Source organism: Musa acuminata, chromosome BXJ3-4, assembly GCF_036884655.1.
Source record: "Musa acuminata AAA Group cultivar baxijiao chromosome BXJ3-4, Cavendish_Baxijiao_AAA, whole genome shotgun sequence".
NCBI classification, from domain to species: Eukaryota; Viridiplantae; Streptophyta; class Magnoliopsida; order Zingiberales; family Musaceae; genus Musa; species Musa acuminata.
This window is the reverse complement of record NC_088352.1, coordinates 33,499,690-33,520,351: the sequence shown is the minus strand read 5'-3', so window position 1 is coordinate 33,520,351 and position 20,662 is coordinate 33,499,690. Positions and strand designations below refer to the sequence as shown.

Genomic DNA, 20,662 nt, shown 5'->3' with positions numbered 1-20,662 from the left:
TGAATTTTTATGGTGAAGATATTAGTGATAAGAGATTTGCAAGGAAGATCCTAATTGGTATCCCAGAAAAGTTTGATCTCATTATTGTAGTGATTGAAAAAACCAATGACTTCTCTATATTATATTGGAAGAATTAATGAGTTCTTTGAAAAATTATGGACAAGATTGATTCAATGTTGGTTTCAAGAACATTAAGGAGAAATCAAATGACCAATCACAAAATAAGAAAGTAAGAAAGAGGAAGACGAAAAAACGCAGCATTCGACACTTATTGTAATGCTCATTTGGGTAATATAACTTAATAACACAATCTGGGACTACAACTTTGAAGTTCACAGTCAAGTAAATTCCTAATGTTTGGGATAAACGACATCCAATGTATGATCAGCCGGCTTTGACTTGGGGTCTTAGATATATTTTATGTTATACTTAGCCAAATTGTAGATATTATGGGGCTCATTGTTTACTTTTGCTTGGAATAGTTTATGTGTTTATCATCATCACTGGGCTTGCATGTAATTCATTTTGTTTTGATACATAAACAAGTTTATTTAGATAGCAAAAGAAACTAATACCGAGCCACGAATTTAAAAAAGCCAACATAAGATTAGATGGATTGTACACTGAAGTTATTGCATTTGGTAGGATAAGTGTTGTAGGTTGTTCTTTCAGACCAGAAAACAGAAGATTAACCAGATGGGAGGACAAAGTGCATGATGGAGATCATAGATCAATTCATAAGTGTATAGGTAAATGCAACTTAATAAGAAAAAATTAGAAATATTCTGCACTTGTGCTAGCTAGAGAAAGTACAATTTTCAACCTGACTCAAGAAAAGTACACACTAAATGGTGAATTCTGGTTAGTCTTAAGGAAGAGTTGAGATTGATCTTGCTAAGCTAAAGTCCTCACCACAAGAAGCTCCCTTATAAACCTCCTCCATGACAAAGGTAGCTAGTAATCATTGTCTCCTCTTGTATTAGTTTGATCATTCTCATGCGAGTAGACCAACCAACCGTTCGTTTGGCACGTAAGCTGGGAAATCTCGACACCAACAAATGACCATGTCTATATATATGTGTGTGTGTGTGTGTGTGTGTGCACACGCTCGTTTGTATGTCTGTGAGAGGGAGAAAGATTTGTTCTTTAGCTTCGTGAGAGAGGTTGATTAGAATCCAGTTTCATGCATTAATTTTCATGTCCTGTTGTATAAATTTGCAACAAGCAGATGTTCGTGACATATCAGAAAAGATACACTTGAGGATGATTGATGCAGTCACGTTAGATCTGACCTGTAATAACAACTTAACATTTCTTGGATTAGCCTTCGGATGTTTCATCAAATACCCTGTCAGTCAACGGAAGCATTTCTCTTGGGTGTTCCAGAACAAATATGCAGTATCGACGTAATACTAGAAGAAGAAGAAGATAACACTCGTGGAATGCACTAAACCAAATCAGCTCAAAGACATTGGAAATTATATAAGCCCATCACATGTGAGATTAAAGATATTAAACCACTACCAGAGCAGGTGTTTAACGCATTTGGAGAGACAATGTACATGCTACATAAGATAAAGATGAAATGCAACTTCGTGCGTAAGATGACATTTCCAGTTGAGGGGTTCTACGTAGCCTTTCATTCTCTCATGTTGAGAAAGTACATCTGGTGAAAAGGATCTCATACTAATGCTGGATAGTTCTGATAGCCAGAGAATGAAACAAGTACAACTACACTGATATTTCTCCATTTCCATGCCTTCTTATCACTCACTGGGTCTCCCCACGCTTTGACCATTCTGACAAGATGACATTTATGAGAAAGAGTATGCTGACCTTTCTATACGTGCTTATATCTTAGTTAGAGCTAGAGAGAGATGGATGAGTCATAACCGATCGAACTAGTAGATGAAGCTTCCATGGTGGAACATTTCGTCTTCTCCTTCCTGGAAAGAGCAGTATGGGAAGGCGGAAAAAGACTGCTGCGGAGGTGCTGTTGAGAAACTCGACATCTGGTCGTTAGGAAGCATCAAAGAGGGAGTGCTACAACTAGCATCGACGCCGGCGTTGATAGTAGCAGTACCAATAGCGTTAGCGTTAGCACTTAAAGCAGGCGATGAGAGGGATAACAGGGAAGAGCAGTCGTCAGGATGTAGCATCAGCGCAGCCTGATGGAGCCATATCTGAGACTTGAGGAACTTGACGTAGTTTATGGCCTCCTCAAGCATAGACACCGTGTCCATCTTGCTTCCCCCAGGAACCAAGCTCTTGAGAATCTTGAACCGGTCACTGATTCGGTGCCTCCTTTCCCTTGCTGCGACACTCTGCGGGTCCGTCGACAACTTCACCCCTCCCCCTCTCTTCCCACCTCTTCTCCTCTCCTTGGTGATGAAGCCAAGAGAAGAGGTGGGCTCTCCCTCCGCCACCCAATGGGAGGTCGCAAGAGGAGGACACGAATCGCTCGGCTGGTAATGATAGCTTTCCATAAGCTGAAAGTGGCTGTCCGCGAATGGATCCATCCCTGTAGCTCCTTGGGCGATGGGTGCGGTAGCTTGTGGAAGAAAACTACGGCCTTGTTTGAGTCATATATAGAAGAAGGGAGGAGGAGATGGATGCATCACCAAAGAGTGAGTGCAGTAGTCATGTATGAGTCAGTGATATCTGGCACCAGATATGGATGACATCTACGGTTGGACAGACAAAACCCTAGGGTTTTGGTGATGCGATGAGCGGAGGGGAGAGAGAGGTTTTAGGGTGTCAGTGGAAGAGGAAGAGTACACCTCGTGTCTGCATTCCTTATGCAATTATACTGATATGATATGATAAATGTTAACAAAAGAAAGATAATATAAATATTCACATATCTGGTGATATGATATAATTTAATGGGTTGGTCTCGAGTTTTCATTCACTGGTACGGCTGACGCACCAACACGGCCCCGAGCTCGTAGGCAGCACGATCTGTGACAGTGTTTAAGGTGACTTGTTATATTCTGGTTTGGTACCCTGGTATTCTTCCCAGATTTATGTTTGAAATGTGCATCCATGATGCGTCCCTGTGTGCTTGTTTGAGCTGAAACATTCTTCAATGAACGTGTACGTATAAACCAGACGTTGGCAAGGATAAGTCCCACTCAAATCTGCTTTTCCTTTATGCGTACGCACCTCTCTCGTGTTTAGACATCAAAAACAAGCAAGCAGGATTTATTTGTTCACGATTTTCTCTTCTTTTAATTAAATTACTCAAACTAATCTGGACGTTTATGAGCTTCATTTCGATTCCCCGTTCAGCAGCTGAGCTGATTCATTGGTTCTGAACACATTTTGCACCCACGTGATTAAAATAATGGATCGGAAATCGACATTTATGTAGTGGTTGACAACATGTTCGTAGGAAGAACAGAAGAAGATGTCGAGGATCAGAATCGATTTCTTAGGTTCTTGGTAGCATGGCAGGTATACAATATTAACAATAGAGCCGCACGGTGCATAGCCAACCTTATCCCGTGAAATAAACTTCCATATTTGGGCTTATATTGCACATCAGATGATCTTGTTCGCTGGCTGGGTTGTCAGGAGCAACGCAAGTGAGTCGTCACCTTTATCGTCCTCGCCCTCCACATGACAATATTATACAGAACAGATATCATATCGGCTCAGAGCGTTAAACATGATGATGATGATGATGATGGTGGTGGTGGTGGTGGTGTGATTGAATGTGATGTGGAAGCTGCGAGAACTGTGTGGTGCTCGCTGTAATAGAAGCCTTATTTTTGGTATATGGAGTCGAAGGAGGAAGTGGGTGGAGGAGAGGAGTCGCTGGCGGTCCGTCCCAAGTCGAACAAGAATACCCATCGGTCCTCTGCGTTGGGGGTAGCAAGGGGATAATACGATACGAGAAGAGAGGAGGACAGAGGTGACGAAACAAAACACTACTCCGCTGTGTTGGCTCAAAGGAGAGAAGGCTGCAGATGGATGGAACAGTGTGATTGGATTTGGCTGCTGCAGCTCCGGTACCACTTCTGGCAACGTTACTGGCTGCCACTCTCCTCGATGGCTTCGTCTTCTTTCCTCGGCCGGCTTTAATGGAGGAAGGAGCAGTCAGTCGTTGCCATTTCAGATCGAACATTAGGTTGTGATTTGAAAGAGGAGAAAAACAATACATGTAGATATATAGATATAGATAGGTAGGTAGATATATATATATATATATATATATATATATATATATATATATATGATATGTATTTTTTTCTTTTTGTGAGAAGGGGAGAGGCACACGTATTGTGCATAATAATGTGTGTGTGTGTGTATTGGGGGGGGGGGGGGTCACCTACTCGATCGCACAGATGTGCATAGTAGGATAGCAAGTTGTACAGGTTATTTCTTGTAGAACTGTGAGTGCAGGACGGGAGCAGAGCAACCCTCACTCTGAGGGGAGAGGAGGAGAAAAGGGGAGATATCCAAGTTGACAAGGACTACATACAGACCAGACACAAAAGACCACTTTGACTCTTTCGCTCCTATGCTCCTTCTGCCTTCCCTTAGCCTATATATCTTCAAATCTAGCTTCACCTCTACATATTAACAACAACGAGTTATCTTCGCTAAAGTCTAAGGGCATATGAGATGGGTGGCGTGTGCTTTGAGAGTCTTCAACATTTCTTAGAATTTTTTCTTTTGTTTTATTGGGACATAGTATCTTTGAGTGTTCTTTTCTTATGGAAGTTTTTGTCATAAAACAAAAAAATCAATATCTAGCTCTAATCCTTTAGGGAATGGTCTTTGGGTTAATATAGGAGATGATGTTTCTTGATTTATATGGAACACTAAAATTTACTTTAAATGTTTTCAATGGAGACGGCTCTAATCCTTGTATGATTTTTCTTAAAGTCATTACTCTTTTTGGTTGTGAAAGGGAGTTGATAAGATGTTAAAGGGCTAGAGAGAACTTAAATCTCACATATTAAAGATAATAATGATGTTTTTTTATTCTCACTAGTGTTTTATGTACTTTTAAAAACTATTTTGGAGTCAGTTGGGAACCCCAAACTTGACAAGATTAATACTATATCTTGAGAAGACCTTTCTAAACTAAAGAGATTTGGGATTCTCTTAATTATAAGGGTAGAGGAAAGAGTTTTATTAAAGTATTGGCCGATGATTGCTAGCTGCTTCCATATGGTTGTGCAATAGTTTCATACTCTTAATTATAAGGGTACTGCATTCTTATTGGTCCCACAAACTTTTCTTGTATTTATTCCTAATGTTCTCAAGATAAGGAAGTTAAACACTATAGACCTATCTCCCCTTGTAGTTTTAGTTATAAAATATTAGTTAAAATCATTGCTAATTAGATTTATTTTTTTATTTAATTGTTTTTAAAGAATAATATGCTTTTATAACTTATATAAATAAATATCAATATGAATATCCTTATTGCTTAAGAGATTGTGCATCCTATTTATGTAAATCATATGTCATGCTTAAAGCATATATTAAAAAATTTATGATCGATTGTCTTTTAGGAGGGTATTATTGCTTGGATTTTATTATTTTTATTTGAAAGTTATTTCTTGGATACATGCTTATTTGTCTTCAAACGATTTTGTATATTTGACGAATGGTCAAAATTTTAAGTTTTTTAAAAATTATAAGTATGTTAGTTAAATGAGAGGATCCTCTCTACTTTTATTTTTGTATTATTGTTATATAAAGCCCCATGGTAAAAAAACTTATTTTTTCTATCGTTAAAGCACTCAGAAGAGAGAGGAGGAGATGAATTAGTAAATTCTTACAAATGTGAGAAGGGATAATGAGCAATAAAATCAGTTAGTAATGGTGAGGAAAATTATAAAGAAAAATACAAATTAAATTTATAGTGGTTTGGTCATCTCGACCTAAGTCCATCCCCGATTTCTCTTCCCTCAAGACCACCGGCTTTCACTACCAATCTTTTTTTTAATGAGCGAAGATTAACTATCATTGTTACAACTCTTTCTCCTTTTCACGGTCTTAGGAGAAAACTTTCACGCCTTTCTTTTATAAGAAAATCTCACACCTCCCTTAGAATGACCTCTAAACTCAAGAAGGAAGAGGCTCAACACTTTTCAACAGAGTTTACATACTTCAGATCACAAGTTTTTATGCTTTCAGTAAACAAGCATGAGTGGAGTATTTATAGACCCTAAATGGCTTCAAAAAATAGAGTCAAAAATTTAAATTTCTGGGTTTTCGGGGTATTGATGGTACTACCACCGTACAGATCTTGGGAACCTGGGCTCTAGCGGTACCACCATTTACCTAGGTAGTACCACTACCTGCCTAGGTGGTACTATCGCTTGATAGAGCTTAGGAACTTGGGCTCTAGTGGTACCACCATTTGCCTAAGCGGTGCCATCACCTGCCTAGTGGGTACTACCGCCTGATAGAGCTTGGGAACTTGGGCTCTGGCAATACCACTATTTGCCTACGCGATACTACTATCGAGATTTTTGAAAAAGTATAATCCGTACTTTTCGACTCTCAAGCAATACCATTGCTTGGGCCTGGTAATACCACTACCCAACCCAACCCCAGGTCACTGAATTGACCTTCCAACATGTTTAATACGACCCTGGTTAAGGCCCAATGGACTCTTAATCAAGTTGGCATGGTTATGTTCCAAAACCAATTCAGTTAGACTCTAAATGACTTCGATTAAGACTTAGTAACTCTAATTACAATCATGAAGCCTTCAACATGTTGTTTGGCATGTCATTTGTTCATCTGATACTTCGTTCGAATCTCCGACGCATCGTCCTTTCCTTTGGCGTATTGTCTGATCCATCAGTATATTGACCTCCCACAATATTTGATCTTCTTAGCGTAATACCCGATCCTTCCGACCCGATGTCCAATATATGATATGATGCTCTCCAACCCAATGTCTGATTCTCCTACTTTAACGATTTGTCTTTCGATGGTTTAAGTCCATGATCGAAGTTTCTCCTGTGTCATTAATCTCAAACGCTTATTGCTCAATAAACTCATCAATTGATTTTATCATCAAAATTCATGATTCAACACCTACTTCTTAGTCAAATGTATATTTAAATTATATCGTCTAAGTTATATTAATAATATTCTCTTAGCTACTCCTATTTCTAGCATCGTTATTAGATAAATATTTTAAAAAAACTATATCAAGAATATTCTTATTATATGAATATTTTAAATTATATTGTCTAAGGTATATCAATAATTCTCTTTGCCAAGCTTTCCAACTTAAGAAAGGTAATATTTAAATAACTCAATTCTTCTTTCCTAAAGATATTGATTGAGAGTTCAAGAGGAGTGTCTATAGTTTTTTCTGCATGGAAAAGGGGACATTCTTGTCTACAGATTTTTCAGGGTTGAAAAGGGGCCTTTCCCTTGAAAGTGGGCGTTCTCATTTCTCTCACAAACGACATAGTTCTGCACGTGAACATATTTTAGATAATATTAAAAGAAGACTTGCCCTTTAGAAGGGTACTTTCACTGTCCTAAGCTAGTAAAATGATTTTAATTAATGTTGATTTGAATTCTATGCCTATTAATTTACATAGTATTGCTTGTATGGTTGATATTATCTTTAATAAAATAAATCAATTGATTAAAAACTTTCTTTGGGCAAGGGTGAGTGTCACAATCGTTTACACCTGATTGGGTAGGACATAGTAACCTCTATAAAGGTTGATAGGGGTTTTACACATAAGGACATTTATTTTACTAGATTTACTCTTCAAAAGGATTAAACTAGTTGAATAAAATTAAGCTCATTAAAAGCTTCTTCCATCGAGAAAACAATATATGGAATAGTCTTATTAGTTCTGAATTAAGAAAATATATTTAGCTTTAGCTATACATTGTAGTGATTGATTTAATAATCATAGAATTATTTATAAAATTAAAGCTAGCAAAATAAAAGATACCTTAAAGAAAAATAAAAATAACTTAGGGAATGGGGTCTGATGGTATCCTTATTAATGTTTAAAAATGTTTATGAGATAAAATAGTAACTTAGTTAACTAGCTTATTTAATAAAATTATGAGATTTAGAAATATGCATGATAAATAGAGAAAGAACTTTTAGTGCCAACTTACCGGTGATATACAAAATTATTTTAATTATAAAAAAAATTAAAATCATGAGTTATACTATGAAACTTTAGAAAAGAGTTAATAAAAGTAAAATAAGCCTTGAAATAAATATTTTAAAATTTAATTTAATTTTATACCTAAAGGATCAATAATAAAAGTTATTTATTTATTAAAATAGTTGATAAAAATACAAAGAGAAATATAAAAATTTATATATGATCCTTATTGATATAGAGAAAACCTATTATAGAGTTCATAGAGATTTAATATAATTTTTTTTAAAAAAAATATATTCATAAATTATATTGATGTTATTAAAGATATATATGATAATTTAGCAACTAGTATGATAAATATAGGGCTTATGTCTAGCGAGCTTTTTGTTAGTATATGGTTACATTAAAGATTTGCATTAAGTTTCATATCTTTACAATGATAATAGATTAACTTACTAATTATTTATAAGATAAACCTTCTTGGTGTATATTATTTATTAATAATATTATATTATATGAGAGTCCAAATGAAATTAACTCTAAACTTGAGTTGTGGAGGTAATCCTTAGAACATAAAAGTTTTAGATTAAGCAAGACTAAAATTAAATATATAAAAATATAATTTTAATAATAATAGGAGTAGACAAAAGGATATAGTTAAGTTAGATAGATAAAAAATTATTTATGTAAAAACTTTAAGTATCTTATATCAAATATTCATAGAATAAAATAAAGATGATTAAAATAATGAATAATATCAAGAGTTTTTATGTGTTTTCATATACCTTTGATATTAAAAGAAAATTTTATAAAATAATTATTAGGCTAATAATATTTTATAAATATGAGTATTTGACAGTCAACAATAACACATATATATATATATATATATAATTTATGTTGCTAAAATAAGAATGTTAAGATCAATGTATAGAATTAGTAGGAAATATATGAAAAGTAAAACTTTTATTTATAAATAATTAAATATTATTTTAATATAAATAAAAATTAAAAAAATTATTTAAGATGATATGGATATATACTCATGAGACCTATAGATGTGATTATCATTAACGGTACGAGGAAAGATAGAAAAAGACTTAAAATAATATTAATAAAATTATAAATACTCTTAGCTTAACTTATAATTTTTTTTGCAAATCTCATTGTAAAAAAATTCATATAGTTCATCGTGAATAGTTGAAACTTTACAATTTTATTATTGTTGTTATTATTATCAATTTGATTCTATTTGAAATATTTAATATCCTAAAAAAAGTCAGTTGGAGTTGACGTTTGATTTTGCGAAGTATGAAAAGACTTAAAAAGAGGTTTTTGGGATGGAAAAACTACTAAGCTTTTCTTCCATGATAATTAATTATTTAATATTTATATTAATAGTAAACCTACTTTATATTTTATTGATATGCTTAACTCTATGTTTATGGTGAATGATCTTATGAGAGAAATAAAAAAGAATTTGAGAAGCTTACAAAAAAGACAAAGATGGATTGTGTTGGAAGGAAGATGTGATTGAGCAAAACTTCTGCCAAGTTGTAGCTTTTAGATTTTGGTGAATGTAACAATGGCTGCATGATGACCAATTCGATGTTTTCTTAACCATGCATTGAACTACATGTAATGATCAGAAATTAATAGTTTCTTGTCGGCTGAGTAATGGATGCTTATGATGTTGTTTTCATGATCTGTACTTGCATGCTACACTATTGTGAAGCTTTCTTTCCTGATACATAGACAAATTCACTAATCTCTTTCATGAGGTGAAAGCTCTAAAATTATCAAATTCTGGTATGCGATTAGGAATAACAAATAGAGTTTTTTTGCACAAATTATTATGTTTTATATGTGTATTTAGTTATAATTTTTACTGCAGATGTAGTAGTAGAAGGTGTCTGTCATCTCTAAAGGTAGATAACTTGTAGTAGAAATAGGAGATTGATAGAAAATTACCATTATGAGTCAAACTCTCTCTAATGATGTATGGCAAAGTTCATGAACCAATAAGAATAGAAATTTTTGCCATCAATAAAAAGTTATTTTTTATGATGGCATATAAGACATGACAGTTCCACTTTCCCTTCAAATCTCATGCCAATATATTTAAGTGATTTACACAATAATACTGAAAAAACTTGTATACTATCTCCAAGGGTAAAATAATTGCATCTTATGTTATTAAAGAAAATAAGTACTTAAGTGCAAGACCCTCAATGGCTGTTCTTGAAGCAAACTCTTGACATCAGTTTGCATGCTTTGATTTTTTGCATATAAACTAGGTTGTAAGAGAAGAACTCATAATTCATTATTAGTTTGATAATTGGATGCAAGTTGAATCAGTTTTTAAGAGCTATGAGATGCAAGTGGTTGAACTAATTCCAAACCCAAAAAGAAATTGAGAAAAAGCTTTCTCTATCTTTAGCTACTTGGAAATAGAGCACAAGAAGACACTATGTTAACAAGAAACAAGCTGGCATTCTCACAACCATATGTATGTATGTATGTTATAAATTCCATTGTAAAACCTTTACAAGAAATATATATGCTCCTCCTTTTATTCCTCCAAACTCATAAACTTGGAAAGCTAAATTCTTCTTTGCAAGAATCAAAATGTAAGGAATCTACACGAGGTCTAAGAACTCGTGGACCTTGGTGAACAGTGGGAGCACCGCACCGCAACGCCCTGGCCATTGCCTTCTTCTCTAGATTAAATTACAGAGGATAGTTCGACATACAAATGGGTTCATCTTCTTCACCACTGTTGCAGAAGTAGAGACGCAGATGTCATATACAAACAGTAAGCTTCATTGACAATGACGAGACTGTAGTCAACTAGGGCTAAGATGATAGAGTGACAAGTAAGCAGGTGCGACTGGCGAGCAGGTGCAATAGGTAAACGGTGGGCTAGCAAGTGTGGCAGGCGAGTAAGTAGCGGGTGAGTGGATGCGACGAGCGAATAGGTGTGCGTGTGAGCAGGTTGGAAACAGATGAGAGAAAAAAATTAATCAAAAGTTTATATTAAATTAATAATTTAAAAAATAATAAAATTATATTTTTATTCTTTCTATTCGTGTTCTTTTTGTATATGACAATATGTACGATTTTTTTTTTGATGAGATTAATGACGCAAGAAGTATTAGAGTTAAATATTTTATTTTCGTAAGTATAAGAATATTAATTATACTTTTTAAAGTATAAGGATTGGAATATTAATTATAGATAATTATTCCTTTTTACCATGAAATTGTTGCAGGTAGAGGACTCATAATAACGCTTTGGTGAAGATTTTGGAACATAACATTATTTCTTATATTGAAACGCATTAGTGATAGAAGATCATGATAGAATATCACAATAGTGGTATATATGAAACATCATCCTTATATCCTTAATCAGATTTGAGAATCAATTTCAAATTTAAAGAACTGATGTGGTTAGTACATGATTGAGAAAAATCTCTTTTCTATAAATACTTATCTCCTCCATGAATAAAATCAATTCTTTTACAACCTATTTCTTAATTTAATAATTAGCTAGCTTAATGTGCTGATACCATCAAATCTCCTATGGAGGTTTTGAACTTCTCTAATAAGAAGATGAATGTATTCGTTTGGGATCTTAATATAGTTTTATCCTTAAAAATAAAAACGGAATTGATAAGAGAAATGTCATAACGAAGACTTCGCCTTGAAGAAAGGACATGGTGAGAAAGGTACTCACAAAGTTAGTCAAGCTTGGGACCTAAATAATGTAAGAAAAAAAATCGAAAGGTCATTTCTAGATGATAGCAAACTGGTTTTTTTGTTTTTTGTTTGTTTCCTTTTTGTTGACAGAGGAAACATCAAACCCATTTAGGTTGGATTACGTTGAGATAAACTCTTACTTTTTTTATAGTTACTTAGGTTTTGGATGCTCATGGAATTAAGTTTATAGAAACCCTATTGGTTGTGGTTCCTCCTCTTGATGAGATGGATGGTGGGGTCTCTGTGGGCCACCAATTGAGCTTGGCATCCCAGCCCATAATTTATTAACGCTAGCAACATGGAAAAAGGTTTTTATTTATAGGGCGAATTTTTTTAGAAAATATTTATATTTTGAGTGTGTTAACAACAAAAGGTATTCTCTTTTTTCTTTCTTAAGATATCCTTCAAAAATTTTAAAAATACTTATTTTTAACTATTTTTTTATTTGGCTTGTTTAAGGTATTTTTTTAAATAATATTTATAATATTTTACTAAGATAATATTTATAATATTTTATTGAAAAATACTCTAGCTTAGTCCAGATTAAGATTTTATTTAGATTATTTATAATATTTTCAAGTAGATCTTATAGTATTTTTATTGTTGTGACAAAAGTGACAGGTCAAAATACTGTAACAGATGAAAATATTTTTGAGGGATAATTTAAATATTTTTTAAAATTAAAAATTCTATTTTAAAAAAAATAAAGATACTGATGGGAAAATATCTAAAATATGGAGAATTTATAAGAAAAACGTCCTTTATTTACAATATATATATGGTTGGTGTGGGTGTTGCGTGTTGGGCGGCGGGCGGCGTTTCTCTTTGATCCTTTTCTGCAGTTGGACCACACGCCACCGTTGACCAGCAAACAAAGTTGAGACTGATGACGAGTCTCCGTCTTGCATCTTCCAACTTGCTCATTTTCTAAAGGTCGGTCAGCACATGTAGTTGGCAGGTGGCGTAAAACGCCGACGCTCGACGACGGAGACGAAGCGGACTGAGACCCAAAGTCTCATTCCCACATCGACCGGGCCTTACCGTACTGTGAATCCCATTGAGAACCGTGACAGAAAACCGATGTAAAAAAGAAGAAGAAGAAGCACGTTTGACCACAAGCTACTGTTATCTATCTATAGCTGGATGGTTAATCCTCTTGCCGTGTTGGTGTCTCTCATTGGGTGCCTGGTGTCGTCCGCCAGCATCATGGTGACTTGCCGCGTCGCGTCGTACCTCTCGCCGTCGCCCCACAGCGCGTAGGCCTCCTCCCCGTGGGCCGCGTCGTCCCCTATCATGAGCTGGTCGTCGGGCATCCGGAGCGGCGTGAACCGGGAGATGGCCAGCAGAATGGCCGTGGTGGAGATGAGGTTCCACCCGATGATGAAGAGGGCGCCCACCACCTGTTTGACGAGCTGGAGGAAGCCGCCGCCGTAAGCGGTGCCCTTGGAGCCCGGCACCGGGAGGATGAGGCGGCACAGTGCGGGCTCGGCGAGGAGGCCGGTGAGGAGGCCGCCAAGGATTCCGGCGACGGCGTGGGTGTGGAAGACTGCGAGGGTGTCGTCCACCTTCTGGAGCAGTGCGGATTTCTTGTGGAGGATCATCATGGAGATCCACGGGATGATGCCCGCTAGTATTCCCATGACTATGGCTGCCCATGTCTGCACTAGACCTGCCATTTGCCGCACTCTAATATCATACAAGTGCTAAACAATTACATACAAATTTGGAGGGACAAATTATGTATTTCCAACTATGAAAGAATTGATGTGAAAAAAGGACCATTTAGGTCCAAATCATTATTACGTACAGACAATGTCTACAGTTTGAATGTAACGGATGTTTGGATATCTAAAGTTGATAGAGGCCAGCCAAAACTTTTATCGCGGTCAATGACGACAGATTCGACATATCAGAGTATCCTGAGAGATTGACAAGTTATGTCTCTTCATTACTCGGGTGGATCTCAGCGGGCCCCGTATGAGATCCAATGTGAGGTCGGAGAAAGTCGTACACCTAATGGGCTTCCCCCGCCCGTCTACCCATTAACATGTTACATGGAATACTTGATGTTGCACTAACACGTACGGCCCGGTAATTAGCTGTCATGGAAATTTGGTTCCTCTATCAAGCGACATGAAATCGTCATAAAAAAGAAGGGGAAAAAAAACATGAAATCGTCATAAAAGTAGACACCAATTTGAAGGGTCATGCGATCTCGTTGTTGAACTTTTTGTTTATGGACTAAAGGTACGAAAAAAAGGACATTTTGACCGATTTTTGAGTCGGCATTACCATTATTATTATGTTGGAGAGAAGTATGAAAAGCTCCTAGCGTGGGTTGATAATGGGTTGTACAACTCTTTGACTTTTGAATCGCCAAACTCATGTGTTGATCGATGAGAAGGCTGTTAAGCTTACCGATGGTTATAATCCTGGAAATACTTATATGTCGTATGTACGAGGAGGGTAGATTAACGGTGAGACGTACCTGCCCCGGGAGTAATGCAGACGAGGCCGGTCATCATGCCCTGAACAGCTCCGATGACCGACGGCTTCCCGAAGAAGGCCACGTCCAGGCAAGTCCACGTCAACAAGCTGGTGGCGGCGCAGACGTGGGTGTTGAGGACGGCCACCGACGAGGTGATGTTTGCGGCATATGGCGCCCCGCCGTTGAATCCGGACCAGCCCAGCCACAGTAGCCCGGCTCCGGTCAGCATCAGCAGTATGTTGTTCGGGGAAAACCTCTCCCTGTCACTCTTCAACCTCGGTCCGACCTATGTACGTGTACAGGTAGGTGATTTTAGGATCTCGGAGGACTAGTGAGTCGACTCAGCGAGTCACAGATGTTTTCCCTACGAGTTTCGGAACTGAGTTTACCCAGTAGGCGGCGGTGAAGCCGGAGATTCCGGAGGCGAGATGGATGACGTAGCCGCCGGAGTAATCGATGACGCCCCAGTGGAAGAGGAAGCCGCCGCCCCAGAGGCTGAAGGCGCCGACGGTGTAGGAGAAGATGAGCCACAGGGGCACGAAGGCCATCCAGGCCTTGATGTTCATGCGACCCAGCACCGAGCCGGCGAGCAGGATGAGCGTGATGGCCGCGAACGTGAACTCGAAGTAGACGAGGGAGGCCTGGGGATAGAAGGGCTCTTCCATCCCTTTCTCCAGCGTACCGTTGCGGAAGTGGTGGGGGGTGGCCAGCATCCGGGCGCGGCCGACGAGGTAGCCCTGGCTGAGGGCCGGGCCGGCCTTGCCCCAGAAGGGAAGGAGGCGCTCGCCGAAGGCCATGCGGAAGCCGACGAGGACCCACACGATGAGGGCGGCGGCGAACGCGTAGAGAGCCATGAAGGCCGAGTTGACGGCCCACTTCTTCTTGACGATGCTCCCGTAGAGCACCACCAGCCCGGGCATGCTCTGCATCCCGACGAGCGTGGCCGCCGCCAGCTGCCACCCGTTGTCGCCCTTGTTGAGCCAGTCCGGCACCGCCGGGAGATTCGCCTGGTACGCTATCGGCGTGGCCATGTCGAGCGGCAGAGCTGCTGGTGTCCGGTGGTGGAAGCTGGAAATAGCAGCAGGAGGAATTCCACAAAGAAGTTGAGAGAAAGTTTCATGTCCACATACAATCTCATATATAGTTTAAGAATACCTTTGGCTATTTAGTCAACGAAACTATTGGCTTCGGATTAATGGTGTGTAATGAAAATGAACACAATTTCGTGATTGGGTGGGTCGTTCCGTCCTCAATTCTCTACGCACGTTTTATAATTCCAAAAAGGTTCCGTGGAGGAGATTTCTTCCACGACCTTCCAATCTTTGATGGCCTACGCGTGCACTCGGCGGCTTCGGTGTGATTGACTTCTTCGGGGCAATAGCATTTCGTTTGAAAAAAATAATAAAGCGGTGGATGATTATTATGATGGATGCAAATAATTGGACAACCAACTCTCGGAAGAGACGATTCTCAAAATTCTGAGCTAGCTAATGCTTCCACATTGGATTTTGATATAGGGGGACATTAAAGTTTCAATGCATCACGAGAATCTACTGATGAAACGCAAGCATATGATCATCAGCTATTCAATGGGCGGGGTGCGAAAGTGGTCCACCCAACTAATATTTTAGGAACACTGTTTTGCTACTCACTTTTCGTATCTTATGGGTGAGAGAGAGGGAGAGGGGATAACAGAGGATTGGAGGGGCCATCCAACTTGTACCCTCCGATCATTTGTAGAGTAAGTACGGTAGAAACAGGTAGGCATATTTTCCCTGTTACGAATCGGACAGCACCTGAAGCAACGGCATGTGCTGTCAAGCCTCATCTGTCACTACTCTAATCTGATGGGCTCGAGGGCCACTTAGGTGGTTCCAACGCACCGGCAGAAGCTCGAGGATCCTTGGCAATGTGACACCGGAAGTCGGACAAGCAGATAGACAAGATGGCCACTCCACATGGATGCACATGGCGATCATCCTTTCACCACAAGCGGCCTACGATAGTTTAATCAGTGCCACCTCGAGAGCCTCAGTGAAGCAGATATCCATGTTTCGGGCATAGCATTTTAAATGGTTTTAGACAGCTCATTACGAGAACGGGGTGAGTACATCTGACAGGGCAAGCATGATTCTTTAAATCCGATCGATCCAGTTGGAAGTTTAGCAGACTTAAAGCTTCAGGCTGACCACTCATGATCACGAACCAGTAAAGGAACTTCTACTCGGAGATGGTAACAATCCAGTCTTTGATTTTGGTGCAACATAGCAAGACTATATTTTCTGAAACTGCACTCAAAATTTTATACCGGAAGACCCTCTTCTTCGAAATAAAAGGATTTCGGTTCTGGCACATAGAGTCCATTCAACGAGGGCAAGAAAAATTCTCGAGGTGCTATTAAGGAAGACAGCAGAGCTGCCCAGGAAATAATTGTTGATGGTACTTTGCCAAGTGTGAGCTTAGACAATGACTATCCGAGTCTAGTAGTATCAGACACGTTAGTAGATTTCGAGCTGATTCAGAAGACAACGGCATTCCTTGTTCACATACAGCCAAGTCAGAGACGAGCCCTATGACTCCTGCATTAAAGATATGGAGAGGAAACATCACCAAGATCAGTTACATCCTGCAAAATCACTTCTTTTCTTTTAGTTTCCTAATTATTAGAACATATACAGTATCAGCATATGACAGAAGCTTCCAGACCTTTTTTTTAAGCCAACTGGGAGACCCTGCTTGCGGAGATATGGCTCCATTTCATGTGTGAACTGCTCCAGCGGACCCTCTTTTAGTTCAACCTGCAATAAGAATTTACACAAAATTCATGGGTATGATTGAACAAAAACACCTTTTTACAGCGACAGGCGCTACAAAGATCTTTTCGGTAGCCACATTTACTGTCCTTGCAAAATCATATTCTTGAAACACTCTGCATAAGAACACCTCTTTAGAAAGTACAATTTCACTGTTGTAAAGACTAATTAAAATTCATGAGTAAAACATGGAGGATCCTCTTAATCTTGATACCTTATCACTGTCATAACTGAGCATGCAAGAAAACAAAAAAAGAAAAAGGAAATACACATGCAAGATTATAATAATAAACATAAATAATCTAATGTGGACTGGACATATCCGGAGAAGGACCAACGATGTGCACTGAGTCACTTCAGTGTGAAGGTGTCGGGAAGATGCAAGTACAGACCACAAACACATGATTAGATACATTAAGGTACGTGAGAACGAGAGAGTAGGATTATTTACTAACACAGCCCTCTTGCTAAGCTCAACAACAGAAAGGACCCATGCAGCAACCCACAACAAAGTCATGACTTAATGTGTATTGTTCTCTTGTCACTGATATATAGCACACAGCCAACTCTCTCGTGTTTTTTCTCCCAACAATATGACCGATGCAATTCCGAAAGTTTGCCAAGGTTTTGCTTTCACTTAATAAAAATAAGCCATTAACTCTAAGACCGTATAGGATACTAACATCATAATTGGTACCTTAGAGATAATTTGGTTGGATTTCAATGGACACCAGAATTTACTTTTCACTTAGCTAAAAAAACTTGAAACCAAATTTAATTCCTTAAAAATTTTCTCTTTTTTTTTTTTGAGTAATTTAGGGTGAGGGTTTAGACTCCACTAGCCCTCGTCACGATTCCTAAACCAATGATTTAAGTTGGTTTCGGTTTTTCAAAACCAGCAATCGAAAATAGTCCAATTCAAACCGCTAATTTTTTAATTATTTATCAAGTTAAAAATAACTTAAATATGAAAAAAATTCATAAATATATTTTTGAATAATTTAAAATCACAGAACTAGTGGTTCGGTGGTTTCCAGTTCCGGTTTGATCGGTTCGACTCGAATCACCATTTTTTTGTTATTTTTTTAATTTAAAATGACTTAAAATATATTTTTGAATAATTAAAAAATAATTTAAAATCATGGAATTAGCAGTTCGAACCCGAACCGGAACTATCAAATTTTGGAACTACGTTTGCCAAATTTGCCAAATTTGAGAATCAAAATCAAATCATTCAGGCCAGTTTGATTTGAAACTAATGAATCGTCGGACTGGTTGGATTCTAGTTTCACCTTGGCTCGATTATGGTTCGGTTTTGGTTCAAACTGAATCGTAGTTAGGGCTAGACTTCCACTTATTTTTTAGAAAAATATAGGAAAATAGAAAAGGACCATTTTATCCTCGAAAGCTGATAGTTGGCATACTTGATCATAGCAAAGGTGGCAATTGAATTGAGTTTTACCATCTAAGACAACTTAGCAAACATCGACAGTCGCCAACATCAATCATAGCAATCGCACAATAAGAGATTTCAATATCAGTAAGCTACCTTAACACAGGGAGTGAACAAAAGACTCATAAAACAATCAGTGATCGCATCAAATGGTACCATAAAAGGAAAGACAAGAAAGATAGATCGTATGCATGTGGGAATGTGGCAGATCATGTATATAAATGCAGTTGTCTGTTACAATTTAGCATATAATATAGTAGCGGTGGTTGGAAGAACAAAAAAAAAAAAAAGTCAACAAACAAATAGCAGAACGTAGAAACAAAATAAAGAGGTCTAAAATGCATTTGCATTATGACATACCTCCATAACTCAAGAATGCAGCCAACACAAGCCTTTGGTGGGACAGACAGCTACATACACCTAAAATCTGAAGTGACCATCAATGAATGCAGCATAGCTATTTAACCAAAGCAGTAGGTTAAGTGTCCCGAGGGCAGCCAGTGTGCAAGGCTTCCGCAACTGCTACAGAATGGTCTTGGAAGGGTACAATGGCACCCCACCTCGACATGAACCCATTATAACCAGGATGTCCAATGAAGAAACATATATAGACACAAAAGATTGAACAAGTATATTGAAACAAATATCCAGGACTACTACCTTTGAACCTCCTCGTTGGCAAGATTAGTCCAGATACAGTATACAGATTGGATTGCATGAACAATGATAAAAAGTCATGAAATCTCTAGCAAATAACAATGACAAAGTTTAGAAGGGGAAGAACATGAAAATGCACCTTAGAAAGTTTACAAACGCGGGCCTTTTCACTTCATCGGCTATGGATCGCCCTTAGGCTATCTGCATGACTTTGTTCGACCCAAGAAAGAACCTACCAAAGTAACATAATGTTCGAACATCAAATGAAGCATAATATGACAACATAAAATCAAGTTCAAGAACAACTGGATCAGCCATTGTTTCTCCTGGTAAAACCTAATCACAAAACCTGCTGGTGGATTTGAGTCGCTCCCTGAACTCCTTCAACCTCTGATTCCTCATGTTCTGGAGCGTGAACACATAGGAGGAGCCGGAATCCTCCAGGGCCTGCTTGATCGAGTTCGCCACCGCTTCCTTGTGTTTCCTCCCCTTCTTCTTCGTCTTCGACAGTGTCACTGCACGCGGTTAATCGATGCAACATCAGACATCACAAAAGGTCCACATCAAAAACCTCTTCTACTTTCTCTCTCTTGTCGAAGACTTCCACATCAAGCAAAGCCCAATCGACGACGAGCAAAGAGATGAAGCAGGTCTTACCGGTCCGGTTGCGCTTGGATATCGGCATGTTACCGGAGTCGGTTGGGCCGCGTTGAGCGGCAGCAGAAGTTCGAGTTGGGAGTTTGGCGTTCGATGCTGCCGCCGCTTGCTCGCAGTTGTGTCGGAGAAAAAGAGATTTCGCCGCGGAATTGGAACTCTCAGTGAGCCTAACTACGAATCAGACCCTTCGGCCCAAAGCCCAATTCCAAATTGTTGACCGTGGTCAACCAATTGGAATTAATGGCCCAACAACTTCAGATGGAAGCTGTTCTTAGATTTTTTTTTGATATTTTTTCTAAAAAACCCCTGATATTACTTATTTGGATTTTTTTAGATGATTAATGGCCCAACAAATTTTTTGGATAATTTTTAAACCACTAAAATACGGATGTCACTAATTTTAGCCTTTAAAAGGTTGAATTTAGCCTAAGACTTTCTCTTTTCTTTTTTTTTTGATCAATCTAAAATGATTCTAGAACTAATTTGGGTCGAAAATATAGTTGAATATTATCAGAGATGATTTTATAAAGTTTTAAAATATATCTACTTATTTTTAATTTCAATTACACTGTTTCTGAATGGGCTTATATTATTTTTGGGTCCTATTCAAAGACAGTGTAGCCCTATTTAAAATCCATATAACTGAATTTTTTTTCATAAATTTTAATTTTTTTCTGAAATATTTTTCTATTTTTTGAACATTAAAGGCCTTGGTT

General features: G+C 38.0%; 2 protein-coding genes across 2 annotated transcripts; both read right to left on the bottom strand.

Moving 5' to 3' along the window:
* Window positions 1-12,599: 12,599 nt before the first annotated feature.
* Window positions 12,600-15,483, bottom strand: LOC135635081 (ammonium transporter 2 member 1-like). Its single transcript, XM_065145925.1, has 3 exons — window positions 14,756-15,483; window positions 14,367-14,652; window positions 12,600-13,547 (listed from the first exon to the last, which is right to left on the bottom strand). Exons 1-3 carry the CDS (start codon window positions 15,395-15,397, stop codon window positions 13,012-13,014), a joined length of 1,464 nt encoding a protein of 487 aa, XP_065001997.1. The 5' UTR covers window positions 15,398-15,483; the 3' UTR covers window positions 12,600-13,011.
* Window positions 15,484-16,718: 1,235 nt separating this feature from the next.
* Window positions 16,719-20,065, bottom strand: LOC103982066 (uncharacterized). The gene is made up of 5 exons (XM_065145926.1): window positions 19,947-20,065; window positions 19,639-19,804; window positions 18,993-19,521; window positions 17,073-17,164; window positions 16,719-16,945 (listed from the first exon to the last, which is right to left on the bottom strand). Exons 1-3 carry the CDS (start codon window positions 19,972-19,974, stop codon window positions 19,482-19,484), a joined length of 234 nt encoding a protein of 77 aa, XP_065001998.1. The 5' UTR covers window positions 19,975-20,065; the 3' UTR covers window positions 16,719-16,945; window positions 17,073-17,164; window positions 18,993-19,481.
* Window positions 20,066-20,662: the final 597 nt, after the last annotated feature.